At 36.0% G+C, this 22,301-nt stretch overlaps 1 protein-coding gene across 1 annotated transcript in view; it reads right to left on the bottom strand.

Moving 5' to 3' along the window:
* Positions 1–22,301, bottom strand: part of Pnn (desmosome associated protein-like protein pinnin) — a 68,744-nt gene that overhangs the window by 19,577 nt on the left and 26,866 nt on the right. Inside the window, exons 3-5 of the mRNA XM_089090216.1 lie at positions 12,410–12,491; positions 5,961–6,055; positions 3,376–3,454 (exon numbers count right to left, since the gene is read on the bottom strand). Coding sequence (XP_088946342.1) covers positions 3,376–3,454; positions 5,961–6,055; positions 12,410–12,491 — 256 coding nt within the window. The remainder of the gene's footprint in view (positions 1–3,375; positions 3,455–5,960; positions 6,056–12,409; positions 12,492–22,301) is intronic.

The following is a 22,301-nucleotide window of genomic DNA, read 5'->3' as shown; positions in this document are numbered from 1 at the left end:
TAACTAGTGCCCTTTTTAACAGTCGAAAGTGATTGCAAGGCAGCTAACACCCCTCCACGCCCACCGTTTCCCCAAACACATCCAATCAAAATTTTAAGATAGCCATTTTGTTCAGAGTAACTGATTTCCAGAGAGAAAATATGTTTTTTGAGGAGGTTACTCCCCCACAACCCTTAGGGCAAGGGTTTTTTAGTTATGCCCTGGAGGTATATAAGAACGATGTTGGCACAATGTATTATTTATTATTTTTCCTTTAGACCAGGGCACTTCATATCGAAGAAGTTGTCGTAGAAACTTCAAAAAGGGCTCATTCAATTGGAAATTGGAGTCGCTTGTGCCCTTTTTAATATTCGAAAGTTATTTGTAGGCAACAAAAACCCCTTCCACGCCCACCAATTTCCCAAACACAACCAAACAAAAATTTGAGATATCCATTTTGTTTAAAGTAGTTGAAAGTTCTGGAAGTTAGGTCTTAGAGGATAACAACCACCCTCACAGCCCTTAGGGTAAGGTTTGTAATTTATGCCCTGGGGGCATATACGGTGTTTATAGAAAGAGTTGTCGTAGAAACTCAAAAAGGGATCATTCGATTGGAAATCGAAAAGCCTAGTGCCCTTTTTAATAATCGAAAGTGATAGGAAGGCTTGACATTTTTATAGTAGAGATCGATGTGGGTATGATGTATCTTTTTTTTTTTTTGTTGTTGTTGTTTAGACCAGGGCACTTCGTATCGAAGGATTTGTCGTAGGAACTTCGAAAAGGGCTCATTCGATTGAAAATAGAAAGGGCTGATGCCCTTTTTAACAGTCGAAAGTGATTGGAGCGAAACTAATCCCCCTCCCACACCCACCCTCCCATTTGCCTTTATGTTTAAAAAGTAAATGTTGCCTTAAGATTAAATCAAAATGCACTGTGTTAATGCTAATTCCCAATAAGGCATCTCAGCAGTATCCCAAGAACGACTGAGGGTATTATGTTCAAACTTTCAGGGCTTCTTCTGCTTTTAAAATTTGACCAAATCAAAATAGCGTAAGTTTATCAAAGTTATCAAAGAAAGTAAACAAATTTTTTTGCGAATGTTATCAAGTTTTCCATTTCAGGTCAACTAGAGGAGGTATGAAACTAAATTAAACACTACTATTTGTGTCCAGATTTTTATAAGGGTCCATGTTGTTAGATTTTGCTGAAAATTCTGTTTCAGCACGCAAACAGCAGGCCAAAGTATAAATTCTTAAAAAAACAAAAAGATTTAAAGTATTATTTTCTTTTTCCCTTAAAAGACTATTTCAATATAAAACGAACAGAAATTAATTAAGAGAACTATCTCCAAAAATTAAGTTTCTTCAAAGAAAAGTAAAGAACTCTATTAAACAAAAAATGAGCAAAAATAAAATAAAATAATAGACCAAGGTGGAAACTAACACATAGCCAAACTAATAAATAAAGGAAACCCAAAACGGACAAAAACTACTATGAATATCCTAGTTAAACTCAGAAGGATCATAACTGTTCATGCGTTGAGCTCAAAACCCCCATATTATTCACATGTCAAAACATAACTTGCACTTTTGAATATGCATTGTCAGTTTAATATACATTTACTGTTATTTAGTAAACAATATGTTAACATTATTTGATTTATTAAAGTTATAAAAGTAAAAACATTTATATTTTTTAGTAAAGTGCAAATTATGTTCTGGCCTTGAGAAGGCATAAGGGGTTTGAACCCAACTTATGTTAATTTCTGCTTGTTTTGAGTTGTAATTTATTGTTATTTTTATTCGTTTTGGGTTTCATTTATTTATCGATGCTGATTTGCGGTAGTTTCCCGCTTGGTAGATTATCTAGAGCTAGTATAGAAATATATCTATAGAAATGAATTAAATTTTTTTTGCACAGTTAGCAGAGTACACTGAAGTTGAAGTAGCCTTAAACTTTGACTTGAAACGTTATAACTTGACCAGTTCTTTCAGAAAAGGATTTCGGAGGGTTATTCCGTGTTGATAAGAAAAGAGGGTAAAGGTCCAGTTTAGTTCCTCCTGTAGTGTAGGGCGCAGGAGCTCTATGGTGAAGGTGCAGGTTTGTTCTCCCTTATAAAACAACTTATTTCAGCAGATACAGAGAAGATACAAAGCCCATTTGCGGCATTCTGTGGGACCCCAAGGTCCAATACTAGTATCAGATCCCGCGAGTGGCAGTTTACGCTCGTCAAGGTCTGGCTGTACCGGCCACATGTGCCTCAGCTAAACGGCTTTTTAGCACGACAGGACTGATAGTGACTGCAAAAAGATCAATGGCTCCAGGCAGTGTGAACAAACTCAATTTTGTTACATCAATTGTAACTAAAGTGATGTAACTGCTGATTTTAAATTGTTGGTGTTATTAAGCCATGGTATCTGATTTGTATACAGTGTTTTTTCGATGTTGTTATTTCTTTGGTTTTTTTTCACTTCCTTTTCGTATGTATTTGATGAACAAGAGATGTTTGAACTTCAAACCTTGAAAATTATACACACATTAGCCCAAATCATTAACAAGAAGGAAATGACTAAACACGGGATTTTATAGGAACAATGCGATTTTAAACATAAACACAACATCCGTTTCCCAGGGTCTAGTGGCTAAAAATGAGACTTCTACTTGGTCTGATCGACAGTGAACATAAACACTTTCCGCACGGCCCAACAAATTCCTGTTTTGTCATATTGTTCTTGCATGTTTTTAGCCAACCATTTAAAAATCCTTACTAAAATCAAGGTTGAACGTGCTTGGTGAAGTGGAATTTTTATTATTATTTTTAATCAGAAAAATCGGCGCGCCGCAAAAAAAAATTTGGCGCGCCTAGCGGCGCGCCGCCGCCGATACTGATTCACACATTCGCCGCCGTTATTTCGGCGTGGCGCGGCTTCGGGGACTAATACAAAGTAATATTTGGCAAGGAAAGTCACTGGTGATAAATCACTAGGGGTGGCACCGTGATTGCGTGATTTTCGGGGAACCAAATTTTTTTTTTCGGGGTGACGCATAGATTTTCGGGGATATACCCGAAAATTCGGAAATAGTGCAAGCTCTGCTTGATTTCTAATCTGAAAAATCGAAATACTAAACCACAAGAGACGGAAAAGATCTGACTTTACAGTTGACGCAATAAAGAATTTCCGTAAAAATAATTTAAAGTCAACCGAGCGCTGCCACCTCTGCCTGCGGCGCGCCGGCGGCTTTACGACACTGTGACGGTGGTCGACCGGACCGCTTAGGAGCGGCTGTCGAGCGCTCTGCTGGCGCGGCGCCGGGGTCTAACCGTAGCGCTGTGGCGGCGGAATCGCAAAACGGTACTTACTTAAAAAACATGCCTCGTATAAAAAAAAACCTTACTTGTTCTTTATGGATCGAAGTTTCTTCCTTTTGAAATTTTGAAAGGGTTCCAAGCAATGCACCAAATATTCTTCGGTTTCTAAAAGGAAAGAAAAATACATTAGAAGTGTGTAGAAGTTTAAGAATGACTCCTGATACACAAGGACCATTTAATTAGAGTTTAAAAATTCAAAATTCAAATTCTTTTTTAAAAATTCAAAAATCACTTTAGCGTAAAGAGCGAGGTACTGAGGAGAGCGCAACCCCCTCATATACATAATAATATCTATTCGTTTTAAGTTTTAATATTGCTCCTTATTTTTAGTTGAAAAAACGTGTTTTTTTATGTAATTTCTGATAGTTTTATAATTAATTCTGGGAGATCCAGCTCCCTGTCCCATGGAAATTTCCCTTCCCCCACGAAAACCCCTCCATATAAAGATCTTCCCACGTAAGCATCCCCCACCAGAAAATCTCCTCTCCCCCTCGGAAGATATCATTATACTTACCTATAGGCAATACTATATGTAAGCAATGGGCAAAGTTCATAACTTGCACACCTTCACCCGGGGCTGTAGGGGGTCAAGTCGTCCTCAAAGACATAGTTATTAGATCTTTCGACCGTATGGTCGAAAGAAATTGTCCGATCAAAACTTTGATCGGATAAATTTGGGTTAAAAAACGGGGTGGGAGGGGGGCTAGCTGCCCTTCGATATTTTTTGTCACTTAGCACTAGACTTTTGATTTCCGATCAAATGAACCCTCTCCCGATTTTCTAGGATCACTGGTTCGATACGATCACCCCTGAAAAAAAAAACACGCATCCATAATCTTGCTTCTGGCAAAAAAAAAAAAAAAAAAAAAAAAAAAAAAAAAAATTCCACAGTTTTGTATATAGGAGCTTGAAAACTCTACAGTAGGGTTCTTCGATATTCTGAATCTCATGGTGTGATTTCATTAAGATCATTTTTTTCGGATAAATTTGGGTTAAAAAACGGGGTGGGAGGGGGGCTAGCTGCCCTTCGATATTTTTTGTCACTTAGCACTAGACTTTTGATTTCCGATCAAATGAACCCTCTCCCGATTTTCTAGGATCACTGGTTCAATACGATCACCCCTGAAAAAAAAACACGCATCCATAATCTTGCTTCTGGCAAAAAAAGAGAAAAAACTAAATTCAACATTTTTGTATATGGGAGCTTGATACCTCTACAGTAGGGTTCTTCGATATTCTGAATCTCATGGTGTGATTTCATTAAGATCATTTGATTTTTTACGGGTGTCTCATTTTTCAAAATTAGTCAAGTTTTCTCAGGCTCGTAACTTTTGATGGGTTAAATTTGATGGATTTTATATACTGCGAATAAGCAACAAAATTCGATTCTTTTCATGTATCTATTATTATCACAGCTCTGGTTCTTACAGTTCGGCTACTATTGAGCCGCATGGCTCCTTACTTACAGTTCGTTACCACGAAATATTTGATAGCCCTAGCGAAGAATTTAAACAAGACGGGATAGAAGAGGTGAGCTCACCAGTGTATTAGTCTCAGGCGGCTCAACAATGAGATAAGTTTGCAGTAGTTGTTTAGTAGCAAATGATCAAATCAAAATGATTCCTCAGAAAACCGACTGGTCACCATGAGTGTCGTTATTCGTTTATTTACAATTGAACTTAGTGAAGAAGAGATAAGTGTGATAGGTTGGAAATCCTGCTTCAGGGAACCGTTATATTAAAAGACAAAAAAAAAACTTCTACAAAGTAAGGAATGTTATGGAACGAAATATTTGATAGCCCTAGCGAAGAATTTAAACAAGACGGGATAGAAGAGGTGAGCTCACCAGTGTATTAGTCTCAGGCGGCTCAACAATGATATATGTTTGCATTAGTTGTTTAGTAGAAAATTATAAAATCAAAATGATTCCTCATAAAACCGACTGGTCACCATGAGTGTCGTTATTCGTTTATTTACAATTGAACTTAGTGAAGAAGAGATAAGTGTGATAGGTTGGAAATCCTGCTTCAGGGAACCGTTATATTAAAAGACAAAAAAAAAACTTCTACAAAGTAAGGAATGTTATGGAACAGAAAGAATCCATGTTACAAGGGAGCTGACCTAAGACATAATAATGAGGCCTATAGTCAAAATAATTATTCTAAATATCTAATAATGCTATTAATAATAAATTATTAAATATAGTAAATTCAACAGATTGTATAAAACCACTTTTAGAGCTACCTACCTGGCTTGATTAGAAATTGGTTAAAAGGTATGACTTGTGAATAAAGAGTGAACATTAATATTCAAATCTAACCAAGATTCTGGATTAGCCTATTAGCCAATACCTCTGTCTCATATGTTTTTGTCAACTTCCACTAAAATGTTCCATTTTACATTCTGATGCTATGGTTTTTTCTCAGCTTTTCAAAAACGGCGAGTAAAAGGAGAATTTGTGAAGATATGCTTTCAGTTTGGTTTTCTTTTTACTTTGGCATTATATACCGAAAATTTTTGCGTTTTATCTAACTACAAATGTATAAGCACAAAAGTATTCAAGTTTAAAATGTTTATTGCTGTTACGTGTAATGATAATGATCATAATCACCTTTCTTTCACGGCTTTATTCTGTCCTTGCATCTTTACAACATCATCACGAGTTCTATCATCTTGAGGTGGAATGACACGAGAGGTCAATCGAGGCTAAAAAAAAAAAATAATATAAAAAACAACAACTGAAATTTACACAAAAACTAACTATCTCAATTTATAAAGGAAGAACAGAAAACAAGATGCACAGGGACAAGAAATAAAATAAAAAAGAAAGAAGGGCAAGAAATCTTTACAGACGCTAAAATAATACATTCTTATTCAACTGTAATTGGCGTCACCGCTGGTCCCCAGCATGGCTACGCGAAATGTTTGACCTCTCCCCCGAAATGTTTGTCTGACTCATAAAAACATAACAAAAATGGATATAATCAAATTTTTAAGCGTTTTTTGTGTATCCCCCGACCCACCCGAAAAAATCCTTGTGTAAAACACCCTCAAAAAAAAAAATCCAGAATACGGCTTGCATCCTATAAAAGGCCAAATCAATTCATTTGGAAATTGTAGAGGTCGCAATACAATTCAACCAAGCAAACAACCAACCAAACCTCCAAATGAATCACATTTGTTAGCTGCTCTTTACTCGCGAAAACGGAGGATTCCACAGTGAATACATACAACGTTGAAGGGTCCCAATGACTCTTAATTAACACTTACGTAGCTTACGGCATCTTTCTAGGTTTGTACTTGGTTTTGCACCAGTTTGTTGGCGTCGAAGAATGCGATGACGTTGCTCTTCTAACGTAACATTTCTTTCTTCTTCACTTTCACTTTTGACTCGTTCTGATTCTCGCCGTCGCTTGTCTTCTAACCACACAATTCTTTGTTCTTTAATTTAATTTTTGACACGTTCTGATACATTTTTTCAATGCCCTTTTTGATTTGATGGTCTAGGTTGTTCCTTTTCACCCGCGAATTTAAATTTCTCAGGTGGTGATCTTGATCTTGTCTCATAGAATGGTCCAATTTGAGCAAATTGTGAATTTCCATTTTTCTCCTCTATATATTATGACTGCTTTTAATCCTCTAGATACTTTAAGTGCAATGTATTGAAAATTGGGTGTGACGATGAGTCTGACCGTTTTTTAAAATCTATTTCTTCCTCTGGTCTTCTTCCTTGCATTTTCTTTCCTACTCGTGTTGATCCAGTCAGATCTTCTGCAACACTGATTGACAACATTTTTCTGTCTTCTAAAAATGATATTAAAATTTCCTCTAGCATTATTTCCACTGATCTTTCTGACCATTTTCCAATTTATTGTTCTGTTCCCAAAATAAAAATGCTTAGCCGAGAGGACGCCAAAGAAGAGTCTTATACAAGAATTTATAGTCATCAGCCTCAGCCTCATTAATGAGTCAGATGCAAACATTAATTGAAAAAAATTTTCCACTACTAAAATCTTCCTGTAAATATAAACCCAAGATGCCTTGGATGTCTCCTAGTCATGTGAAATCAAGAATGCAGAAGTCAGAGATTTTCAAGCTGGCTTGCAAAAGCCTTGAACCTGATGATTTATCAAAGTATAAGCATTATAAGAATGTATTAACATCAACAATTAGACTAGCTAAGAAGAATTATTTTTTGTTGAAAATTCAGGAATGAAAAGGTAATTTACAGAAAGTTTGGAGTGTAGTTAATGAAGCTTTATCTCCTAGGAAACAATCAAAGAAACAGCCTACCACCTTCAAGAATGCAGATAGTTCAAATATTGAAAAAGCCGGCGTACCTAATGCCTTCAATTCTTACTTTACCACCCTACCAACAGTTAAGACCCCTTCCTTTCCTAAACAAGGTAAATCCTCACCAGCTGAGAGATGTTTTTTTTTTTAACTCCTTGTTCAAGCATAGAGATCTGTGATTTTATTTCTTCTTTTAGCAGTAGTAACACAGCTGATGTGCTTGGACTAACAAACCATTTTCTTAAATCTATTTCTTCTTACGTTATTGAACCTCTTACCCATATTTTTTAATCTTTCTATTACAAAAGGTGAATACCCGGATTCGTTTAAAATAGCAAAAGTAATCCCTCTTTTTAAGAAGAATGACCCCATCTTAGTGTCAAATTATAGACCTATATCCTTTCTCCCAATTTTCTCTAAATTACTTGAAAAAGTTGTCCAGAAGAGGCTTTTTTCGTTCCTGCCTACTGGTGCTTCAACTGGAAGCGGTTCTGTTCTGTCTGATCACCAGTATGGCTTCCGGCCTAAATTCTCTACTGCATGTGCTCTAATTGACGTTACAGAATTCGTGCGTGTTAACTTGCACAAGGGTCGTTGTGTTTTAGGACTGTTTCTTGATTTTTATAAAGCTTTCGACATGGTAGATCATTTTGTCTTGGTGGGAAAACTGTCTCTACTTGGAGTTCGGGGAATTGCTTTTGAATAGTTTAAATCTTACCTGTCTAATAGATCACAGTTTGTGTGTTATGATGGGAAATATTCTGATCTAGCCTTCGTTTCCAAAGGGGTACCCCAAGGTTCAGTTTGGGGACCACTCGTCTTTCTTATTTATATTAATGACCTTCCTCCATCTCCCAACCTTGATTCCCACACTGTTTTGTTTGCGGACGGTAGTAAATTTTTTTTGTGGTTGCTAATGACCTGCCCTCTGCTGTTTCTAAGGCTCAGCTCCTGCTCAACCATATGCGTGATTGGCGTGAGCAGAACGGGATGCTGTTGAACAGCTCTAAGAGTAGCATTATTCATTTTCGAACCCCATACCACATGTCTGAACCTTCCCCAACAATCTTTGTTTTTTATGGTACAGATATAATTCCCCAGGGCTCTTGTGTTAAACTTCTTGGTGTGCACCTTAATTGTTTTCTTTCTTTCAAAACTCATATTTCATTTACATATTCTATAATTTCTCGTCAAGTGTCTATGCTTCATCGTGCCAATCAATTTCTTCCTCCCGATGCAATGCTTTCTCTTTACTATACATTTGTCCTTTCTTATCTTTCTTATTGCTGCACTGTATGGTGCCATACTAACTATTCTTCCCTTCGGCAACTCCGAACAACACAGAATAGAGCGGTGAAGGCAACTTTTCGTCTTCCTCAACTCTATCCTACAACTGACCTTTACAGTGATACAGGTCTAGATGCCTTAGATGTGGTCGTCAAGAAGCAGAACCTAAAACTAGCTCATCGAGCCTTCAATTTCTCGCTTCCACTAAACATCATATCCTACTTCGATCGAGCATCAAGACCAATTTAGGCTGCCTAAAGGGGTATCCTCAGCAGCCCAGAGATCACCAATTTATAGAGCCATTGCTCTTTGGAACTCTATTCCCAGTGAACTTTCTCTTATTAAAAACTCTTCTTTCCTTTGCAGAAAAATATTCTCTAAGGCTTGAAGTATTTTCGTTTTCTATATTTGTTTATTCATTTTGCTTTATCTATTTTTTTCTGCTTTACTTTATCTATTTTCTTCTTTTCTTTTTTCTTGTCTTATTACGTTGAATCAGATTAGAACCCCGTTGTTTAATACTATTATAAATGGTTTGGAATTTAAATAAATTATAGGAGATTTTCAGTTTGGACAAAATTAAGTCTAAGGCTAATTATTTTTGTTGATTTTTCTCGTACTATGGTTATATTTTCGAGATATTGTTGTATTTGTTTTTTTCCTTCCCTGATTTGTTTTGTGTGGTTGTGATTGATGCGAGGTCCTCCAAAAGCTATGCTTCTTGGGACCTCTAGCGCCTAAGTCTATTTATGCAATTATTGTAGTATTTAATAAATTGAATTGAAAATTGAATTTAATTGAATTGAACCGGACTTGTTAAGAGTTTCAGAAAATCACGTCCCAGGGGGTAGGAAACATGAAATTAGGTGATATAGAATTTATTTACACAGGCAGGAAGGATTGGGTGCACATGAGGAGAGTAGGTCTCAGGATGAATAAGGAAGGTGCTAAGTCTTAATTAGGTTGGGATTGTATTAAAAATAAAATGCTAGTTGCTCATTTTGTGGCTAAAAGGTGCAAGATATAAGTCAAATAGTATTTTACTTACAGCTGCAGGAACAGATAGAACAGATCCTAGGAATAAATATAGTACTTTTATTATGGGTTTTTAATGCCCATGTTGGTAGAAACAGGTATAGATGTTATCCTATCCTATGTAAATTTGGTTTAGGAAAAGAAAATAATAACTGTTATAAACTGCAGCAATTATGTAGGCACAACAATCTAGTTATAAGCAATACAGCATTTGGTGACAAAATAGCTCATAAGCTTACATGATACTCACATGATGGAAACACGGCCAACCTTATTGATAATATTATTGTAAACTGAAGAATAGACGAATAAATACAACATACTAGGGTATATAGAAGTGATGTTAGTGATGATCAAAGTTAAGATTACCATCTAGTAGTTTCTAGGGTTAATTTAAAGCTAAAACTTAGGAAAGGTAACTACCTTCTGGGAAGTCATGACGTTTCTAGTCTCCAGAATGAGGATTTCAGAGAAACTTTCCAGGAACGGTTGAATACTAAACTGGGAAGTTTAAAATTTGACAAAGTAAAAGATTGATGGAATAATTTTAGGAAAACAGCTTGTGAAGTCGCTGATAGTATCTTAGGAAGGAAATTTAGAAACACAGCTGGGAATATTAGTGAAAATGCATTAAATCTAGAAGAGAAGAGAAGGGCGTTGTACCAAACTTATTTGAGTGATAGATCACGTGAAAATAAGAGAAATGTAAGGAAAGTAGAGATAGTATCAAAATATTAATTAAGAACATGTGAAGTGAAGGCCATGGATAAAATTGATGAACATCTGCAAGATACAGATAGACGGCATAATAGTAAAACATTGTATTAGCATGTTGAAAAATTGAGAGGAAATAGTCAATCTGGACATGTTCCATTTAAAGAAAGGAATGGGACCACAATCAGTGATAAGCAAAGATTTGAAAAGAGATGGGCATAAAATTCTGAGAATGTGCTAAATTGCAAGGAAGAATTACACAATACTAAAGGGATTAAACAATAATAAGGCCTCAGGTGCTAATAGTGTAGCGATTGAGTTTCGGTCGGTAATTATAGGAAAACTTTAATTAAACCCCTCTATAAGAAAGAGGGGTTCGATAAGAGTGAGTTTGGTAATTTTAGATACATTAGCTTGGTTTCCATAGGAAGCCAATTACATAAGTATGATGATACTTTTTAGAATTAGATGCCGCAGATACAGTTTTAAATGAATGACAGTGTGGTTTTAGGAAGGGAAGAGGATGCGCCAGTCAAATTTTCACTCTTACTAGTAGAGAAGTTCCTGAGTCATCATTCCCATTTAGTCATTAATTTTAGAGATTATGAACAATCGTTTGATTCTGCTGACAGAAGAACTTTATCGAAGGTCCTATCCCTGTGTAATATACCAGATAAATAAATAAAAGTAATTAGCCCTATATATAAGAATAAAATTCCAGCGGTTAAGGACATGAGGACATGAGATTAATACGTCGTTTCGTATTGATTCAGGAGTTAAACAAAATTGTATTTTATCCCCACTTACACGGATCACTTTGATGGACTTATTCCTAAGGAGCACGACAGAGGCTGTGGGAGGGCATGGATCCAAATGACAAAGTAAAACTCTCCTATATTTTGAAAATGCTGATGATTTGAGTGCCCTTGATGAAAATGTTAGCAATATAGATAATTCTTTCAAGGATTTGAGAGTTCAGGGCGCAAGAATAGGTTCGAAATTTAACGTTAAGAAGGCTAAGTCGCTTAGGCAAGGAATAAGTGAAGGTGAAGAAGTGATGTTGGGTAACGAAAAGATCGATCAAATGGATAGCTTCAATTACCACGGTAGTATTATTAGTATGGGTGGTGGATACATGAAGATGTTAAAAGTGGAATAGCCAAGAAACGGAGTATTTTTTTAAAGTTTAAAAAAGTTTGGAAGAATAGTAGTCAGGTCTGGTTCTGAAACGTGGAAGCTCCGAAAGATAGAGGAGGGTTTTTTTTCTAGAGGAATTGTCAACAGATTCTTTTGGCCACAAGCCTGACTGACCATATTTCAAACATTAAGCTGTACGAAAAACATGGTTCTACTGCGCTTTCAAGGGTGGTATAGCAAGGACACATTCTGGAGATGAAGGATAAACGATAGCCGACGATTGTCCTTTTTGGCCAACCATCTACGGCCAAACGAAAAGCCGTTTGTCCTTGAATGGGCTGGGGGGAGGTCGTAAAGATGGATTTCATGGGAACTGGAACTTCTTGAGAGGTTCAAAAAGGGAGGCTCTGAATAGATTGGAACGGAGGAGGAGGGTACGAAGCTGTATTGGCTTCAGGCAAATTGGTACTGCAGTGAGTTGTTAGTAGTAGTAGTAGTTCATTTCATGTGTAGTTTTCTGGGATGCTTACCACAAAAAAAGAAACTAATCTAGGTGACCGTTGAATAAAACATAGTAGGAACATATTAACTTACACGCACGTCAGGAAGGTCTCTATTTTTCAGGTTTCTGTTAGAAGGCCTATCACTGTCATCAAATTCTCCGTACTTGGAACGTCTATAAAAAAAAAAAACGCACACTAAAAAGTAAATCACAAGATTCACGCCGATCAGCTTTTTATTTAACTTTTTGCTATTCCATCTAGAAAATTCTTTTGATCCCCTCCTTTGAACTACATCTGGTTCTCGAGTGTGTGTATATAACTAATCGCTGCATTCATTTTTGTTTGACAGAAAAAATTTGCTGCTTCACTCTAACTTTTATTTAATGTTAATAAGGCTGATGATTGTTAAATGGTTGGCAATGAAACATCCCGAACAATTTAGGATTTGAAACTCCATAAATTAGTAAAAAATATGCTTATAAAAAAGGAAACGCTTCATTATTAGTCATTATCTACTGTTGCTCTTTCTTGAAAAATAGCAGAGTTCACAATCTCTTCTGAACAAGATACTGCAATAGAAAAATTATTAATCGATTAAAACCAGAAGAAATATATTTATTCGACTCTCAGAGTCGCTTTCTGGTTAAGTGCATCTTAGCCCATCCTCCTAATGCTTTATCCCAGATATAAGTTTGCTAATTTTTAGCTTTGTGTTATTACACTGGCATTGTGTGGCATTATGATCCAACTGTAAATAAGAGACAAACCCGAGAAATAGCCTGAACCCCCCCCCCAAAAAAAAAGTAAACATTTACATATTTAGCGTTGTGCCATATTCAGACATTAGGGGCAGGGGGATTGGGATGCAGTTAATCTGGAAGCAACTCTTACCATTCAATAAATAGCTAAGAAAAAACAGTTCAGTTTATCCTATCTTCTAAACCAAACACTATAATAGCGAAATTCTTACTTCATTGCATTCAGGGAATATCTTTTTGTTGGATTTTCAGGGTTGCTTTCAGTTTAACTGCATATGAGTCCCCCTCCTAATTCCTGAATACAGCACTAGACTATTTACAGGAATTTAGCTGCCCCCCCCCCCCCAGCAGCTGCTCATCCTGAAATATTACCCCGGTTCCCCATACCCGATCAAGAGGTTACACGTCGATTCAAGTCATTCTCCTCTGATGACTGACGTAGCTCCGACATATAAAAAAGAGAACTGAACACTAGTGCTAGGCAAGTGCTAGAACACTTGCAAGCTCTAGTTTCCAAAGACTAGCAAACCTCTAGAAAAACAGCCATCTATATAAAAAAAAACTCAAAGCGGGCCTATTCCACAGCCTAGTCATCCTCCATGGTCGTGTATGGCGCATGAGTTGCCATGAGTTGTGTCCACAGAGAGCCCCAAGAGGATGGACGTAACCCAAGTAAGCATTTGTCAAAAGTTTGCTGGTTTTGTTGTTCTTACTTCTCATCAACAGCTGGTTAATAATGTCAAACAAAACTAATTTAAAACCACTGAATTGAGCTACGAGAAGCTAAAAAAAAGAATATTAATGAACCATATGGAGTATTAAGTTACTTTTATTGTATTCACACAAGAAAGGACTGGTTTTGGTGACAGCGGAGGAGGGGGGGGGGGAGGTATCGAAAAAAAACGATTGTTTTTTTGTTTTTTTTTTTGAAAATATACGAAATTAACAAGTAGAGATTCCAGGGAGGACTGGAAGCGGAATTTCTGTTTGCATGGGAAAGGAGTCACACCTAGTTCGAAAATGTTCCACAACAATTGATTATGCATAATTTTATATGACAAAAACATTACAACATGGATAAAGAGAAAATTACCAGAATTTAAAGACTCTCTAGGTCTCAAATGACGGACCACAAGAAGACAATACGTATTTTACCCCTTTCTAAACCATATTTGCTTAAAAAAGACATCCTGTTGTATCAGACTTTGTCAATGCTGCTATTGTTTAACATATTTAATTTAACAAAGCAAGTTTTTTCAACTGAGAGTAAGGAACAACATTAAAACTGAAAACGAACAGAAATTATTACGTGTGTAAAGGGGATTGCCCCCTCCTCAACAACTCACTCTTTACGTTAAAGTTTTTTAGTACTTTAAAAAAAACTTCCTATTGTTCTAATTGAACAACCCTTGTATTTCAAGAGTCGTTCTTAAAGAATTGGGACCAAATTCAAACTTTGGCGTAAAGAGCGTGGTGTTGAGGAGGGGGGAATCCCCTTCATACACGTAATAATTTCTATTTTTTAAAGTTTTAATATTGCTCCTTACTTTCCAAAAAAAAACTTTTTTTTTATTTAATTTCTAATCGTTTTTAAGTAACGCCACGAAATCTGGCCCCACTTCCACGGAGAAATTCCCCTCCCCACGGAAATATCATATAGACAATTCCGTCCCGGTGAAAATTTACCCCGAACAATTACCCTTAACAACTTAACGCGTATAATTGAGACGGAAAAGAGAAAGCAAGACATTTAAAAAGAATTCTGTATAGGAATTCTGGTAAATTCCCCCAGTGTATAATTTACCATGACAAATTCACCCCCTGGAAACTTCCCTCCTCATAGAAAATTCCCCCTTGGAAAAACCACCAACGAAAAATTCACCCCCGCCCCTCCCAACCGAAAATGTATACATACTTGCCAATAACAAACAGTATGTGTAAAAAATGGGCAAAATTTATGACTTAAAGACCTTTCCCCTGGGGCACTGGCGGGGGGGGGGTCATGTTATATCCAAATGCATAGCTACTAGGTCTTTAAACTATGCTGATTAAAATGGCTATCTCAAAACTTTGATCGGACGACTTTGGAAAAAAAGGGACAGGGAAGGGCCCAGGTTTTTGGTTATCTCCAATCTTTTTGGTTACTTAAAAATGGCACTGGAACTTGTAATTTCCGTTCGAATGAGCCCTCTCACTATATTCTAGGACCACTGGTTCAATAGAGTCACCCCTGAAAAAAAAACAAAAAAAAACAAACAAACAAATAAACATGCATCTGTTATCTTTCTTTTGGCAAAAAATACAAAATTCCACATTTTTGCAGATAAGAGCTTGAAACTACTACAGTGGGGTTCTCTGATACGGTGAATGTGACGGTGTGATTTTCATTAAGATTCCAATACTTTTAGGGGGTGTTTCTCCCTTTTTACGAAAATCAGGTAAACTTTCTCAGGCTCGTAGCCTTTCGCTGGTAAGACTAAACTTAATGAAACTTCTATATTTAAAATAAGCATAATAAGCCGATTCTTTTTATATATCTATTGATATCAAAATTCCGTTTTTTAGAGGTTCGGTTACAATTGAGCCAGGTTGCCCCTTACTTACACACTTGCAGGAATTTATTTTACAGGACTGACACTTGGTAAAGCGAAAAAAAAGATTAGATGTACTTTAAAAATAAAGTGAATCATGGGAATAGCAGTAGTTTTTCATTTAAGGTATGGTCAATGGTCCCTTGTGCAAATACTAGATCAGATATGAACACAGAGAGCTTTTTAAGGGAGGAGGCGACATTTAAAGGGGAAACAACTTTGACTGAAAACAAAATAATAGGCGGAGCTTATTTGGGAATAAACTCCAGAAGCCTTTAGTACTTACATGCCTGGGCTGAACCATTTCTTTGTCAATCGTTAAATTTTTTTCGAATATCAGTGTGCTTTTTTAAAAGAAAAACTTACAGTGCAATTTGACAATTTTCTGACTCATAGAGGCAGTGCCAAATCTTGATTTGGGCGAAGTTTTTCCTCTCATTCTCACTAATATATCATGGAAAAAAAGCGTTTAATGCAGTCAGGCTGAAAAAAGAAAAGAAAATCCTACCACCTACCATGTCTCAACCTGGGCTTCCATCAGGCCCAGGTCCCTGTTTTTTTTTGTTTTTTTTTTATTTTTGCTCCACCTCCCCCTCTCAACGGCTGTAGTATACATAATATATATATATATATATATATATAAGTAGAGGGGGGGGTGCTACTCCCATTGCCCACCCCTGCTGCCACCTACAACTTTTTTTTTGCATAATTTATTCAAGGATTATCGATCGAGTCTAATCGGGGGGGTGTGTCAAGGTCAATCGATCTGTTGTTGTTTGGCCACGTGTAATGACATGAGGGTGATTTACATAATCGGCGGGGGAATTATTGATTCACGAAGGGGACATTAAGAAACAAACATGGCTTCTTTGTTGTTTGGTTAGCTTAACCTGAGAAATTGATTTACATAATCGCTAGGGGAAATTATTGATTCACGAAGAGGAGAATTAAGAAACATTAAGGCTTCTTTAATCTGTGATTTACATAATTGCTAGGGGAAATTATTGATTCACGAAGGGGAGAATTAAGAAACATTAAGGCTTCTTTAATCTTAGGTCTGAGGGATAAACGTTCTTTAGGTCAGAGAGAAAAATTAATATTCTATTTTCAAATAGGGCTTCATTGATCTTTAGGGTCAGGAATTATAATTGACATCACTTGTTATCTTGGAATTATGCGGGGGTCTAAAGAGATAGAAATTCTATTTTTAAATACGGCTTCACGGAGCTTTAAGTCGGAGAGGTAAATTGATATTCTAACGAAACCCTAATAGTTTAGCTAGGAAAATTTATGAGATGAAGAGATTAACGTAGGAAAGGGTTTCCTAGAAATTTTAAATGCGTTAGCGCAGAGATGCCATTCAAAAGGAACACGCTGAAATTACGTTTAGGGATTATTTGGGCGAAACGGTTTTATCCATTTTATGGAATTATTTCGGCGAAACCGTTAGAGACATTTTGAAAGAAGATTTTAGAAATGGTTTTAGAAGAGGTTTTGAGTGTGGTCGTTATAATACACAAGTTCCATTTGAACAGTGTTGTGAGGTCCTCTACCCCAACCCCAAAGGGTTCCGATCCCCCACCACAACCCCGAAGGAAGCCCCCGGTACTCAAAGGCCCCCCAAGCTCCCAAAGAGCCCCAACCCCCCACACGCCCTCCTCAGACCCTCCAAGACCCACCACTGGTCCGCAAAGGGCCCCCCGCCCCCCCAAGGGTACCCCCGCCCCCCAACGGCCCACCCCAGACCCTCAACGGCCATCCCCGGGCCCCCCAAAGGCCCATCGAGCTCCCAACGGACCAACGGGGTCCCAAAGGCCATCCACCGGTCCCCAAATGACACCCAGACACCCAAAGGCCCTCCCTGTGCCCCAAAGGCCCTCCCTGTGCCCCAAAGGCCCTCCCTGTGCCCCAAAGGCCCTCCCCCGACCCCCCTCCTCCTCTTCCCACCACCTCCTCCTCCTCCCTCCTCCTCCCACCTCCTTCCTCCTCCTCCTCCCTCCTCCTTCTACCTCCTCCTCCCACCTCCTCCTTCCTCCTCCTCCTCCTCCTTCCCCCCCCCATTCCCTCATCATTTTTTATACTTTTTTGTGCATTGAGACACAGAACGACCCCCTGCCCCCGGCCCCTCCCCCTCCAAAGGTCTGATTTTTTCAAAGTTCATTTTGAATTTCTTTCATTGAAATGCAAGAGTTGGAATATTTCAGTAGTGTTTGGTTGTGGTTTACCTTGTCACAGTTACATTTTCTTGATTTTTCAAAGTTCATTTTGAATTTTTTTGTTGAAATGCAAGAGTTGGAATATTTCAGTAGTGTGATGTTGTAGTTTACCATGTCACAGTTACATTCCCTTAATTTTTCAAAGTTCATTTTGAATTTCTTTCGTTGAAATGCAAGAGTTGGAATATTTCACTAGTGTGATGTTGTGGTTTACCCTGTCACAGTTACATTCCATTAATTTTTGATAGTTCATTTTGAATTTCTTTCGTTGAAATGCAAGAGTTGGAATATTTCAGAAGTGTTTGGTCGTGATTTACCATGTCACAGTTACATTTTCTTGATTTTTCAAAGTTCATTTTGAATTTCTTTCATTGAAATGCAAGAGTTGGAATATTTCAGTAGTGTGATGTTGTAGTTTACCATGTCACAGTTACATTCCCTTAATTTTTCAAATTTAATTTGAATTTCTTTCGTTGAAATGCAAGAGTTGGAATATTTCACTAGTGTGATGTTGTAGTTTACCCTGTCACAGTTACATTCCCTTAATTTTTCATAGTTCATTTTGAATTTCTTTCGTTGAAATGCAAGAGTTGGAATGTTTCACTAGTGTTTGGTTGCGGTTTACCATGTCACAGTTACATTTTCTTGATTTTTAAAAGTTCATTTTGAATTTTTTCGTTGACATGCAAGAGTTGGAATATTTCACTAGTGTGATGTTGTAGTTTACCTTGTCACAGTTACATTCCCTTGATTTTTCAAAGTTCATTTGAATTTCTTTCGTTGAAATGCCAGAGTTGGAATATTTCACTAGTGTGATGTTGTAGTTTACCATGTCACAGTTACATTCCCTTAATTTTTGATAGTCCATTTTGAATTTCTTTCGTTGAAATGCAAGAGTTGGAATATTTCAGTAGTGTTTGGGTGCGGTTTACCTTGTCACAGTTACATTTTCTTGATTTTTCAAAGTTCATTTTGAATTTCTTTCATTGAAATGAAAGAGTTGGAATATTTCAGTAGTGTTTGGTCGTGGTTTACCATGTCACAGTTACATTGTCTTGATTTTTCAAAGTTCATTTTGAATTTCTTTCTTTTAAATTCAAGAGTTGGAATATTTAACTAGTGTATGGTTGCGGTTTACATTGTCAAAGTTAAATTCCCTTAATTTTTCAAAGTTCATTTTGAATTTCTTTCGATGAAATTCAAGAGTTGGAATATTTCACTAGTGTTTGGTGATGGTTTACCATGTCACAGTTACATTCACTTAATTTTTCAAAGTTCATTTTTAATTTATTTAGTTGAAATGCAAGAGTTGGAATATTTCACTATTGTTTGGGTGCGGTTAACCTTGTCACAGTTACATTTTCTTGATTTATCAAAGTTCATTTGAATTTCTTTCATTGAAATGCAAGAGTTGGAATATTTAAGTAGTGTTTGGTCGAGGTTTACCTTGACACAGTTACATTCCCTTAATTTTTCAAAGTTCATTTGAATTTCTTTCGTTGAAATGCAAGAGTTGGAATATTTCAGTAGTGTTTGGTTGAGGTTTACCTTGTCACAGTTACATTCACTTAATTTTTCAAAGTTCATTTTGAATTTCTTTAGTTGAAATGCAAGAGTTGGAATATTTCACTAGTGTTTGGTTGCGGTTCACCTTGTCACAGTTACATTTTCGTGATTTTTAAAATTTCATTTTGAATTTCTTTCATTTAAATGCAAGAGTTGGAATATTTCAGTATTGTTTGGTCGTGGTTTACCTTGTCACAGTTACATTAACATGATTTTTAAAAGTTAATTTGAATTTCTTTCATTTAAATGAACTAGTTGGTATATTTCAGTAGTGTTTGGTTGCGGTTTACCTTGTCACAGTTACATTCACATAATTTTTCAAAGTTAATTTTGAATTTATTTCGTTGAAATGCAAGAGTTGGAATATTTCACTAGTGTTTGGTTGTGGTTTACCATGTCACAGTTACATTTTCCTGATTTTTCAAAGTTTATTTTGAATTTCTTTCATTGAAATTCAAGATTTTGAATATTTAACTATTGTTTGGTTTTGTTTTACCTTTTCACAGTTACATATTACTGATTTTTAAAAGTTCATTTATAATCTCTTTAATTTAATTTCAAGAGTTGTAATATTTCAGAAGTGTTAGGTTGTTCTTTACCTTTTCACAGTTAAATTTTCTTGATTTTTAATAGTTTATTTTGAATTTCTTACATGGAAATGCAAGGGTCGGATTACTTCAGTAGTGTTATGTTGTTGTTTACCTTTGTCACAGTTACATTTTCTTGATTTTTCAAAGTTCATATTGAATTTCTTTCATTGAAATGCAAGAGTTGGACTATTTCAGTAGTGTTTGCTTGTGGTTTACCTTGTCACAGTTACATTTTCTTGATTCTTCAAAGTTCTTTTTGAATTTCATTCGTTGAAATGCAAGAGTTGGAATATTTCAGTAGTGTTTGGTTGTGGTTTACCTTGTCATAGATACATTTTCTTGATTATTCAAAGTTCATTTTGAATTTCTTTCGTTGAAATGCAAGAGTTGAAATATTTCAGTAGTGTTTGCTTGTGGGTTACATTGTCACAGTTACATTTTCTTGATTTTTAAAAGTTCATTTGAATTTCTTTAGTTGAAATTCAAGAGTTGGAATATTTCAGTAGTGTTTGCTTGTGTGTTACCTTGTCACAGTTACATTTTCTTGATTTTCAAAGTTCATTTTGAATTTCTTTCATTGAAATACAAGAGTTGGAATATTTCAGAAGTGTTTGGTTGTGGTTTACCTTGTAACAGTTACATTTTCTTGATTTTTCAAAGTTAATTTTGAATTTCTTTCTTTGAAATACAAGAGTTGGAATATTTCAGTAGTGTTTTATTGTAGTTTACCCTGTCACAGTTACATTTTCTTGATTTTTCATTGTTCATTTAGATTTTCTTTCGTTGAAATGCAAGAGTTGGAATATTTCAGTAGTGTTTGGTCATGGTTTACCCTGTCACAGTTACATTTTCTTGATTTTTCAAAGTTCATTTTGAATTTCTGTCGTTGAAATGCAAGAGTTGGACTATTTCATTAGTGTTTGATCTCGGTTTACCTTGTCACATTTAAATTTTCTTGATTTTTAAAAGCTAATTTGGAATTTATTTCTTTTAAAATATAGAGTTGGAATATTTCAGTAGTGTTTGGTCGTGGTTTACCTTGTCACAGTTACATTTTCGTGATTTTTAAAAGTTCATTTGAATTTATTTACTTGAAATGCAAGAGTTGGCATATTTAAGTAGTGTTTGGTTGTGGTTTAACTTGTCACAGTTGCATTTTCTTGATTTTTCAAAGCTCATTTCGAATTTCTTTTATTGAAATGCAAGAGTTTGAATATTTCATTAGTGGTTGGTTGTTGTTTACCTTGTCATATTTACATTTTCATGATTTTTCAATGTTCATTTTGACTTTCGTTCATTGAAATGCAAGAGTAGGACTATTTTACTCTGGGGTGGGTGTGGGTTAACTTGTCACAGCTACAGTTTCTTTATTTTTAAATGTTCATCTTGAATTTATGTCATTGTAATTCAAGAGTTGTAATTGGGCAGTCGTGTTTGTTTGTGTTTGACCTTTTCACCGTTACATTTTCTTGATTTTTTAATGTTCATTTTTATTTTGATTCGATTTTTTTCACGTTTTGGAATATGTCAGTTGTGTTTGGTTGTGGTTTACCTTGTCACAGTTACATTTTCTTGATTTTTCAAAGTTCATTTTGAATTTCTTTCGTTGAAATGCAAGAGTTGGAATATTTCAGTAGTGTTTGGTTGTGGTTTACCTTGTCACAGTTACATTTTCTTGATTTTTCAAAGTTCATTTTGAATTTCTTTCATTGAAATGCAAGAGTTGGAATATTTCAGTAGTGTTTGGTTGTGGTTTACCTTGTCACAGTTACATTTTCTTGATTTTTCAAAGTTCATTTTGAATTTCTTTCGTTGAAATGCAAGAGTTGGAATATTTCAGTAGTGTATGGTTATGGTATACCTTGTCACAGTTACATTTTCTTGATTTTTTCAAAGTTCATTTGAATTTCTTTCGTTGAAATGCAAGAGTTGGAATATTTCAGTAGTGTATGGTTGTGGTATACCTTGTCACAGTTACATTTTCTTAATTTTTCAAAGTTTATTTTGAATTTCTTTCGTTTAAATGCAAGAGTTGGAATATTTCAGTAGTGTTTGGGTGTGGTTTACCGTGTCACAGTTACATTTTCATGATTTTACAATGTTCATTTTGAATTTCTTTCGTTGAAAAGCAAAAGTTGGAATATTTCAGTAGTGTTTGGTTGTGGTTTACCTTGTCACAGTTACATTTTCAGGATTTTTCAAAATTCATTTTGAATTTCTTTTGTTGACATACAAAAGTTGGAATATTTCAGTAGTGTTTGG

The sequence above is a fragment of the Artemia sp. Qi Xiang Cuo genome, chromosome 6 (assembly GCF_049724085.1).
Source record: "Artemia sp. Qi Xiang Cuo chromosome 6, ASM4972408v1, whole genome shotgun sequence".
Taxonomy (NCBI): Eukaryota; Metazoa; Arthropoda; class Branchiopoda; order Anostraca; family Artemiidae; genus Artemia; species Artemia sp. Qi Xiang Cuo.
This window is presented reverse-complemented; position numbering and strand designations above follow the sequence as displayed.